General features: G+C 45.3%; 1 protein-coding gene across 4 annotated transcripts in view; it reads right to left on the bottom strand.

Moving 5' to 3' along the window:
• LOC120894460 overlaps window positions 1–12,014 on the bottom strand; it is a 145,180-nt gene that overhangs the window by 122,174 nt on the left and 10,992 nt on the right. For 2 of the 4 annotated variants that reach the window (XM_040297054.1, XM_040297057.1), the window contains exon 4: window positions 9,075–9,570. In XM_040297054.1, coding sequence (XP_040152988.1) covers window positions 9,075–9,154 — 80 coding nt within the window. In that variant the 5' untranslated portion in view covers window positions 9,155–9,570. Of the gene's footprint in view, window positions 1–9,074; window positions 9,571–9,720; window positions 9,763–12,014 lie in introns of those variants that run through there. The other 2 variants (XM_040297055.1, XM_040297056.1) reach the window with 2 other exon arrangements.

The following is a 12,014-nucleotide window of genomic DNA, read 5'->3' as shown; positions in this document are numbered from 1 at the left end:
GCTTGTGCAGCACACCAGCAACACGAAACTTAACAACCAATACAACAAGAACACCTTTTGATAAGTCAACCCACGACGTGTCTGGGTGCCCAGGCGCTCTCCCACTGTGAGGCGGGCGGCTGGCAATCTGGCTCGCACGCCAAACGCACGCCTCAAGCGAACATTGAAGCCTCGTCGCGTTCGACGCAGAACAGCACACAATCGATGTTCGGGCGAGGCGAGGTATGTTGTTGTTGCGGGATATCGGGGAGGTGAAATTTCCTACCAAGATACGACGCCACTGATAAGACAGTGGCTTTGCGCGCGCGCGCGCGGGACGTTGTAACGTACGAATGTCCACACAGTACCTACGCCACCATTGCTTTCGCCCAGCAGATCTGACACGGGCGGGGCGCATATACGCACCGCGCCCGGAATAGATTCCATGTTTTCGTTTTCGTTTGTCGCCCAACATGGTTTCGTGATCTGTCAGACGTCTCTCCTGATTCTGATCCCCATTTTACTGGTGGGTTCTGTGGGAGTTGTGTGGCTAGAACTAATACGAGCGATACAACGCCTACTCGCAAGGCAAACGATTGCTGGGCGCCTGATTTTGTCACCCAACAGCGGACGGAGTAGTTGGCGATGGTTTTAAATACGTTCGTTACTGACTCGTGACTTGCGGATGTCCATCAGCGGGTGTCTTCAATCCTCGCAGTTGCGCTGTCTTTCGATGTCAGCTTCTTTCATTCAATGATTAAATTCTGCCCGCCCGCCTGCTCCGGATCTGTAATTTAACTCCCCATTCAAGACTCTGGAGGCTCGCATCTTCACGATCGTGTGTCCCACACCGAAACATGACAAAACACGACACCGCCTAGCCTAGTCATAAGCCTACTAATTGGCAACACTGATGCGCGCGCTTAGCTTTGACAAGCTCCGGTGGCTCCATCTGTCCGGTGCGCGATTCTACTGTCAATCATAGCGCACCGCTGTACTACGCAGGCTGCTGTCCAGTCAACTAGATGCGCTCTTCTTGCCGCAGCAATTCGTTCCCCCTTTTACGCAAAAGAGAGATAATTCCCTGTGCCCGAGTCCTTTGCTAGCCCGCTTTATCATCCCAAGCGATTACAATCAAGCGAGCAAATCAGTACAACAAACCGGCACTAATTTGCTGTTGCGATATTTTAAGGCCCGTTTTCATGGCTATTAATCTCAACGGTAGTTAACTCTGCCGTCCTTAACAGCGACACTCGCCGGCTTCACCAGTGCAAGAACGACACAAGAACTGGAGCGACCGTGGTGCGGGTGAAATCGTCTTCCAATGTGCGTGTCCACACTTAGCTGTGGCCTTGAAAGTGGAAAGCCCTTTAAACGCGATTCTATCGACACTTTGCTAACTGACACCGCGTGTATAAATAAAGCGGTTCGTCGCTTACCGCACCGCAGCGATGGGCAAATTGGCCCCAAAACGCCCTTCTTTATCGTCAGTGGGCCCCTCCACGCCACTCACTTTTATTTTGGTACCCACTGCAGACGGTGGACGGTAGGACGGAGGAGGCATGAAATATTGTCCATAATTAGCATTACAAATCTTCGCGTATGTAAAACACGCAACAAGCACACGTCCCTACGTCATGTTTGTGTACCTCACCCGAACCTACTGTACTCCGTGTACCGGCAACGAGGGGTACGGTTTGTTCGGTTCGGTCCATTTTTCTAGCTTACCGCTGCCTCCCAATAATGAGAGGGCAATCGAACGAACGAATTAATATTCAATTTGAAACTGTTTATTAACCAGCAACTTACGGTAGCGCGAACACAAAAACACCTTCGTCATAAGTTACCCGCGCGTTGGTATGTGCAGTCGCGTTGCGCAATTTTGTGCTGTTGAAATTGATTCAACGTTAAATATTCATGAAGACGAGCCCTTACGAGTGGTGGTCGCGGTGAGTTACTGTTTTCGGTACAGTTCGGCTACCACATTTCGGCCGAAGAGAACGTTTCACAAATGAATAAATATATCGCTCCACAATTTGTTCACAGTTTAGCAAATGAAGCATCTTCGTATGAATCTTATGAATACTAAGATAATTAATTTTTAATTAAACGACATAAAATATGACGGCAAAAGCACTACTGAAAACACTAATGGAATCACACTAATTAGCATAACAACACACGTTGAGTTTCGAAAGCTTCGTTTAATCTTCCTCATCAATGTGAATGTTTGCCCTTTTTAGCACCATTTACCGATACAGATCTATCGATACAGATCATCTACCAAACCCTCCCTTTAAACTATTAATGAAAACTAATAGTTCATCTTCACAGCTCCGCGTCAATCTTCATCAGTGCTACCATTCATCCCACCTTCAAACCACAAGAGATCGATCGTTTGTACTAGCAGGAAAGAAAGAAAGGCTGCCATAAATTCCTCACATCATCTTCACCGCTCAGTCAAGTCGGCCTTGATCGAGCCCACACCAAGGAGGCTAGAGTGCACACTCACCTTCTCTCTATGCGCCATTGCGCTACACTTAATTATCTTTTGGAGCCGTTTGAATCACTGACAATTACGCGGGTGATCGCTGTCCGTTACGCTCGTTTAGAACACACGACGCCAGACACCACGGTGCACCACCATCACCACCGACGACGACGACACGGTTATGCTAATAAAACGCGACCCAATGCACCACCGCATGCGAAGGAGGGGTGGCTCACACACTGCAACATTGTAACGCAAACGGCACAAGGCAATAGATCTATTATGGTGAGATGTCCGGTTGTACGGCTTTGAGTGCACCATCTAATGGATTTGCCATCTCGAGTGGATGATCCTTCAGCTGCAGGCCAGCACTACCTACCACAGTGGCGTGTCGGCGCTCCGGCACGACACGTTCGGATCAAGTGTCGCATCGATTCCTCTGCCGCATGTCAATTTTATTTATTATCCTTCGACCAGCAGGATGGGGGAAGGGATCGTGTGAAGTGTGTGGCACGTTCTTGCCGTAACAAAATATAACACCGGGTAGGTAAGCGACGAACCTTCGGGGTTTTTTTAGTACTCCCCTCTGTCAGGCTGCTTATGTCGAAGCAAAACAATGTCATACAGAGGGAGAAGGTCATAATACCGAGCCCAGTAGGATTGTTTAGGGAGTGCCAATGAAGCGTTTGCACATTTTTCTCCGAACAAAACCCAAAGGAATTCTGCTAATTGAGCTCATCGACGTAATGTAACATGACCGAGAAGAGAAATAAAGCAAGGGAAAAGGTTACCTAGTACAGAAATATGTCTCGTATTGCAAGATAAATAAATTAAAATCACAATCGCTTCTTTCATTTATGAGTCAATTTGTGAAGAAAAGTATGCACACATAACTGTGACTTGATTACCCCACTAACACTTTGCCTAATCCGATTTACTTTATCCACAACCATCTCAACCAACGCAATCAAGTTCTACGGCCAGTGCAATAATACAAGCCGTAAATGGGAGAGATAATACCCATTTGAAAGTATTATACAACAGGTCTTGATATCGTTGCGATTTGGCATTAAAATGCAAACTACTACTACTACCAGCAGCCGGCCGCTAATCTGGGTGAGCCAGTGTGCCTGGCATTAAAGGGAAAGGAAGCTCACAGCTCACTGCACTCTTCTCTGGTGCTTCTCCTTCCCGGCCACGGTTGACGATTAATTCGTTCGCTAATAAACAATATGCAATTGAAGCGCGAGCGGGACCGGCTCGGTTCACTGTCGAACGCAAATGGATTCTTTATGGCGACAGACCGGCAATGTAAGTTTGCTGCAAATTGCCAATTGAAAGCCAATCCTTCCTATGTTAGCCAAGTGTGACCATGTGTATGCGTGCGCAAGCTGGCACAATCGACATGTCTTGTGACGCGTGTTGAGACGCCGTTAATCAAATATGTAGTTCGAGATTTGTAGCGATTTTTTTTTTTCTTATTTTTATGTACCTGCTGTGAATGTTATGATCAAACTGGTACATGAAAGTTTATTCTGTTTACTGTCATTTATGACATAATGATTGCTCTTTGTGCAGGGTTTAATTGTGCGCTTAATTAGTTCCAGTTGAGTAAGCGACGAACCTGCGCTTTGCTTGTTTTCATGAGGTACATTTTCCACTAAATATTTATTTACATCGATCTTCAACAGCTTCATTTCAATTTCACTCTCTCACACACATACACACATTTTCATTATCTTTTACACGAAAAACCAATACCGAATCTGAATTCCGTTTAAACGATGCAGTTTGTTTCAATTACTACGATGGTGCATAGTTGAAAGCCTGTTATCAATCGTTAGAAGAAAAGAACCATCGTTAAGCTACCTGATGGAGATGGAGAAATGGAAATGATTTCATACCATCGGCCACACTAATATCAAGCTTCAGATGAAATACTAGAGAAGCTTACAAAGCACCTTCCAACGCGAGATTCTTGCGTTGTATGTATAACCCACACGAGAGCCCATCGATCGTTTGGAAAGATCAGGCGCGCGCGCGCGCACCGTCAATAGTAATTGCGATCGAAGCGCCACCGCTGTCGATAATAGCTGTTCCGCCTCCAAATTGGATCGCCGTTAATAGATACCCTCTTTGCCTTGGGCCGGCTTCCGAAAACGTTCCGCAATCACAGGCACCGTAAGCCGACCAAACGCTGCACAAATTTCCCTCCCTGGTGCACCAGCATTACACCGGAGAGAAAGAATTCACCCTGAGCATAAACAAAGCGTACGATAGGAGCAGAAACAACAACAAAAAAACATTCGCCAATCACCCAGCTTTGGCATCGTTTCCGTTGGCTGATTTTTCCTCCCCGATTGAAAATGGCAGTGAGTGAGAGCGCAAATCAAGGCGCGAAACTCTCACTCAAAACCGCCCATTCCCGCACATCTCCATGCAATGGAAGCTGGCTCTCCGTGAGAGGGAGGAGGGTGGTATTGAGATATTTAAATCGTTTTCTAAATGTAATGCTTTCAGCTCCAATTCCAAACTGTGGCTTATCGTGCGCTTTGTTGTCCGCTTCTGCCCGGTAAAATACATAAGAAGCGCAGGAGAAACTGCCCATGGAATGGTTTATGCCTCATGAGTCTCGCGCTGCTTCCGCGATGGTTTGTGTGATCTATATTATCGGCAAATGATGCGAAGAAAGGAGTGAGTGCGCCACAACCACTATGCTGGACAGTGGTAGGGAAACTGTTTGAAACTATTAGCGCTCCATTAGCGACCAAATAAATGTTGTGTGCATAGAAGCGGTGCTCATTGCTCACATCTCACATAAGGGGACGCGATGCGATCTACAAGCATAACCACATATGTGCACACACAACACACGTAATGGACGTCGCCAATTTCGTCGAAAACGGAACATTTCGCCACAATCGAGCGTTAAATTGACCGAACTGGAGTTCAAGAAGGAAGTGTAATCATAGCTGGGTAGGGCCGGAGACGGAGAACAAGAGAAGTGGCACGCGAACAATACACACATCGATAGAGACATCTTCGGCTGGCGGCGGTGTGGGGCTTTCTGTTGAGCAATCATTCGACACCTTCGTCGAACGTCGAGCGATGATTATGACATTTTCATGCATTAGGCTGAGTCAAGTGCCGCCTACGCATTTGCTTGCAACGTGTGTTGCAGTAACACAGCGTACAGGTCACCTGTTTGAGAAGCTGCGTCTCATTACAGCAGCCTCCTCCGTAGGTGTTTTGTATACAGCAGCCACACATCAGTGTGTTTGATGGTGTTCGTCGCTTCCGACGCGCATTCAAATCTTTCGCTGGCCTTGATGAGTAATACAAGAACGTGTGATATTGAAAGAGGATTGGAGTGGGCATGAGCTGGGCAGGAGCTCCACACAACAGTATTTACGGTAGCGTATTACACAAATAAACATCTCAATGGCATCACATCCTTCCACGATGGGGGAGCTATTTATGAAGTCACTTGAAGCAACGAAAAAAAAGAAACGAATCTATGACAACATTTCCCATTGATATTAGAGGAATAAATATACAGTAATATTTCGAGAACATGGCTATTTTCAGCAGACAACGATGGGGCATGACTACGTCATATAAAGCCTGCCAAATCACGACATGGCGCGATTTAGATACTTCCCATCCAGAACGACATGCCACCCTCTAAGGGCGAATGACACGTTCCTCCCTCCACACTCCCTAAACCGTATCGTAAATTTGTACAGCACAGAGAAAATTCCTTCCTGCTTTCAGAGCTAACAACACCACGCCACTTTTCGCAAGGTTAATGCCATTTTCTGCATAACGTGTCCCAAAGCCGTGGCGATGTCGTTCGATTTAGGAAGCGATAAAATTTGGAATATTTCCCCCCGTGACATTCTCTAACGAGACAGTGCAGTCAACCCATCGGTTTTTGCTGTGTTCTGAGGGCTGGCTAGTGCAATGAGTTTGTTGACCACATGCCAAGTCGTGAGCAGCACATTCGCCGTGTGTGCCATTCGGTGGTACTACATCGAGCGCGTTCCGTTACCTCATCGATATCCCATAAAGATCTAGATCTACACATTTCAATAAGCATGGTCCCGGGCTACAACGGAGAGTACAACACGTTGCAGAAGCAGGCTTGCTGATTTCCACCAGATCTAGACATTGTCACCAGAGATCGTTGTCACTGGACGGCGGCAAACGCTCAGGTGGTAATGTGGAGGTGGAGGTTTGTAAGAATTTGTAGCGGTAATCTGCCCGGTGAGTGTGAAGCAGAGAACAAAGCGATGTAACTATTCGGTGGAATTTGTTCCATTCACACTGGTGTGTTGGTAAGCACCATCGACTCATTCGGTACATGTTCTGGGTGAGTAAAGGAATGTACCATTCTTCGATTGTTCTGAAAATACCTTACGCTTGGTTAAGCTTTTCTTGGTAGAGGCTCCTGCTGGAACAACTGTTCAACTGATTAAAGCAAATATAATTATGTCAAACAGTTGCTAAACGCACAATAAACAAATCATTGGTGGATTCATTTTCCAGTCATATAAATAACTATAAGCGACATTTAACACGACATCTAAAGAACGATGGTCATGGCCGTGAAACGTACACCGAGGAGGCGAAATGAGGCGTCATTCGTTACGCTTCTCGCCATCTCGATCTGACAGAGATTCAAGTACCGCCAGATCATGATGCTGGGACCACACACATTAATCGTATTCGCAACTGAAGATGGCAAGAAAAACCACACAAACACACACACGATCCATTTATGGACGTTCTGTAGAGCATTAGACGATCCTCTAGTCGGAGATTTTGTTTTTCCTCGGAAGGATCTAGTTTTCGAGCCATCGCATCATTTTCAAGTAGGAAAACATGCTTCATGTCTCGTTTCAATCTATTGAACAAGGTAACTTAAATAACCCATGGGTGGTCTCGCTGGTGGATTTTATTTTCGCCCCGTTTATATCAAAGTCGACACATTAGATTCAAGTTTCATAACGGTTTGAATGCTAGTTAGTTGCCCAAACGATTGAAAAATGCATTTCATTAGTATCGACAAACAACGGCATCAAAAATAAACAACACCACCGATCACAGCATGCACGATATCTTGAACGATCGATAAACAAACTCATCCATAAAACATTTTATAAACAAACATTCAATTAATGCCCGACTCCGCTTGAAAGTCAAATGTAACACGATCTATTAAGAAAAACAAGTGAAAATGGAATATATCTCTTCGGTAGCTTTCATCGTGTTTTAAATCATCTGCGGCTACGATTCGAAATGATTACATACATTTTCACACCTTTTTACTGCCACGAACGTTAAAGTGAAGAAGGCAACACCGAATTTCATTTGTTTCACAACCATTATGTGTGATTTTATCGCGAATGTCATGTTATTATTTCATGTTCAGTTTTTTTCGCTAACCTTCATCACCTGATGCGCTGAGCATCTAATACAAATAATTTGATTTAATCAAACTCCCATTACCGGTAAATGATTCAGCAGCTTTTGCCTGCTCTCCCATGCGCCAAGCCCAGCCCAGGAGTGCACATAAGGCGTAGTTGTTGTGTGCAGGCAAAAATAAACCACAAAGTGAAAAGCAATGAAAAGTGTCTGAAACATTCATAAAGCTGCCTTGTAACTATTTAGCCTTTTTTTGCTGTTTTTGCTGCTACCGAGAGTTTTACTATTAACCCTCTGCTCTGGGGAGACGACTTCAGCGTTTGTGAGCCACGCTCCCGCGCCACGTTCATTTGTGGCGGCATACTTCGCGCACGGATGCTTCCATTCCTGCAACCGTCAACGAACACACTAAACTAACCAAAAATGCTCTACCATTTGCAGCGTGATGCGTGTGCATATTAGGCTGGCTGGATTTCGGAACCGCGCACCGGAAACACGTGTGTGGTGTGCTTGGGAACTTCGCTCCGCCAGCGGTGGAGCCTCATCACTAACGATCATAATTCGTTCGCGGCAGTACACGCACGCGTCCACCCAGACACACAGAGCAACACACACAACACATTGCGGTCAGGTCGAGGGCCCACCAAATTCACATACCCGGGTGGCTTTCCCTTCGCATGATTATCCAACCAACCGCTCGGTCACGCCCTCTAACACCTTCTGTGCATTACACACACACACACACTCAACACGATTCGTGATTATGTTTGCTTTTTCAGTAAAGTACTACCCCATTGCAGCAGCATCACACGGTTGTGAAGGTTCGATTGATCATGTTTCGAACTCATCTTTTCTGCTTAATTTAACAACCAGCTCGAATCAACTACATCTGTGCACGGTATTCAAATGCCACTCCCCACAGCAGCCACATCCACATGGTAAAGCAATAAACGGATGAATGGGCCAACCGGAAACGTCATACCTGACCCCCAAGTTCACAGCCCCTTTCCAAGGGGAGTTCATACTTTCACTTTCCTGGAAGCTCCAGCAAGCAGCAGACGAATATGATGATGCTTAAGCGCTAAATGAACCCGATCTAATGGTCTTTATGTGGAATGGAAATCGATACAAATGTTTAGTACAGCCAAGCAAATTGCCCACGCCCGCTTCCACTTACCTTCGCTCCAGTTCGCGGTTCTTCCTACGCTTGTACGTGCCCGTGTGGCCCTTAATAGTCCGGTACAGCGACATCACCATCTTGATCGCGTAGAGTGTTACTTTGCCCGCCTAACACAGCAGAACGATATGACGCTCTGGATAAGCGGCGCTTCCGACTTTCGAGCCTCCCGACGCTATTCTGCTACTTCGACGCTCGCACACTCCAAAGCGCTATCGCGTATCAAACTGTGGAGCACCAAATCACTACAAACTACCGAGCGAGATGCACACTTCCTAAGAGAACAACGAAACTTTGAGATCTTTTGTCGTACAAAAAGATTTCAAGATGTACTCTACGCACTTTTTTTGCTTTCTTTTTAAACACTTAGCGCACAGCGCTTTTCATTGCCACTAGTATGAACACACAAGCCGTAGGGCCACTAAGAATGAACTATTTTTTTAAAAAAGGAACACTTTTAAGAAAATAGATAGACTTCGCACAATAACCAAAGAAACTGAAAGAAGAGAAACAAACTAATTACACTTATTTGAAACACTAACACTCAAAACACCTTTACAACACACAATAAAACAATACGAAGCAACAAAATGCAATCAATTGAACAAAGTACGCTCGCTGCTCGAAACAAGCAAACTCGAGAGACCTCAATGCCAACGTGCAAGCGACGAACCTCCTCTTTACGCACTGAATTCGATGCCAATCGGGCAAAGCAACAGAGTTCAGTCTACACTGTCGTCAGTCAAGATCATAATTTCTGCCGCAGCCAACCCTTTTTTCACCGTTGCCAGTCAACGCTCACCGATTCTTGCACCTGTATTTGGCCTTTACGCAAAGCACTCTTCACACCATCGACCGTGTACACATACACGCCCGCCAAACTATTTTGTGGTGATCCTGTTTTTGATTCGATGGGGGTTTTTTGTGTTTTATTCGTATTGTTCTTCAACCAGTCCTTGTCCATCGATCCGGTTTGCAACGCGAGCAGGGTTGACAATGGTACGAACGACCCTAAATATCCGATCCACATCCGCGATCCTCGATGACTGCAAATAAACAACGAAGAACGGAGAATGAAATGAGCTGTTGTGTCGCCGGGTAGGATACGTTGAAGATGCAAAACATGGAGTGAGCAACATGGACAGTGTAAAATTTTGCTTTGTCACTTTTTGTCCCGCTCGATCGGTAGGAAGTGTTTGTATGATTACTACACATAACTAACTACTGACAAAACATCCTTTCCTAGTGATACTTCGCAGGCCCACACTTGGGGGAAGAAGGTACATTAATTAATTGGATGGCATCTTTGAGAGCCGAGAAGAGATTATTAATTGCATCCAAAGGTAGTACGTCATAGTACAATGTCCGGTACAGAAGAAGGAAGGCACCGTTAGTTTGCAAATTGAAAGTTAAACAGCACTGAACAGTACTGATGTGGCGTATTTTGCTACCATTTATGATGTGGGACTTGATTAACGATCACTGCGACTCCTGCCAGTAGCTCGTTGGACTTTGACTTCAGCATTGTTGAGAAAGGTTTTCTATTTTCAACACGACTTTAGCGTAATGGCTGCTTGTCTCATGTCATTTGTCATAGAGATTCATCAGAATATTATCATCACATTCTAGACTGTTTAGTCATGATTATTATGATCAAGCAGTTATGATTATTGACTAGAACCCCATATCATTCTGCCGAGATCTGCACAAATATGGTGCAAAAGCAAAAACCTCCTTACGATTTCCAGTTCTTTAAATGTCAACAACAATTTTACTTAATTACGTGTTGTTTTCTTCTCCTTTGAGATTCATAATTATCCTATTTTATTTTCATACGCTATTTCTACCTTTGACATTTATGCTCAGTGAACAAAAGACGCACTGCAAATTAATGGAGTGATGTTATTAAAACTAATCCTTATATTTCCATCACTTCGAAAGTATGCGTAGATTTGTCTCCGCTCTTAATTGCTACACAAATCAAGGCAGGATTCGCTAGCCTACCAACCACCAGTAGGTTCAGGTGCGAACCAATTCATCAACCAGCGCTATCCGATCCGTCGTCTCGCAGGTGGTGTCCGGTAAGGTAAAGTTTGTTGAACTCTGAAACAAAACTACTTTCGAAATGACAGCAGCAAAAAAAAACAGCCCCATAGACCCTTGCTATCGTAACAAAGCGAGCAGAGTCAGTCAGTCAGTCAGTCGGTGGCAGCACTAGTGGCAAATCTAAACCACTTTCGTAACCATCTTGCTAGACGGGATTGTGATTTCAAGCCGAGCTCAAATGTCTGGTTTTACGAGCAGCATGGACACTTGGACGTGGACGTCATATTTTTCATACGGGGACCCCTTTGAAGCGAGATCGCTGAGGAGATGGTTGAAACGGAGGAGACACCGAAACAGGAAATGCCATTAAGAGAATCAACACAAACGTGTAGGCGGACCTCAGCACGTAGAGAGTAGGGAATGGTTTGGGGAACAATGATTCTGAAAATTGGGACTTTAAGATTCCAGTTGCTCCCTCAAAAATCCCACAAAAATCCCTCACATTAGATCTAATGATTTATATTTCAGGATTAAGCATCATTGGGTGAAATATTTATGACTTTTGCTGTTACTAAGGCTCTACAAATTCCTTTGGAAATTGCAAACGTGTGGAGTCCCAATAGTGTCAACCCCTTAGAGACAATATCGACCTCAAGAACGAAGCACTAGCTCGGTGCAACTCAAAACAGCATCATGCATATTTATGTCCATCTGAGCTCAAGTCTTCAAGTGTTTTTCTTCGCCTCGGCTTCTGCCCAACTCTGCCCACGAGACCCAACCCACCGCGTCAGGAGGAAGTTCTTTCCATTCCACTGCAAGTGATTCTCATGACCTTACAACATCATCACCACCATCACCACCTTCTCCTTCAACTGCCCGCGATGCGATCGCGTC

This window comes from Anopheles arabiensis, chromosome 2, assembly GCF_016920715.1.
Source record: "Anopheles arabiensis isolate DONGOLA chromosome 2, AaraD3, whole genome shotgun sequence".
Lineage (NCBI taxonomy): Eukaryota > Metazoa > Arthropoda > Insecta > Diptera > Culicidae > Anopheles > Anopheles arabiensis.
Note: the sequence above shows the minus strand (reverse complement) of the source record. Positions and strands in the feature narration are given on the sequence as shown.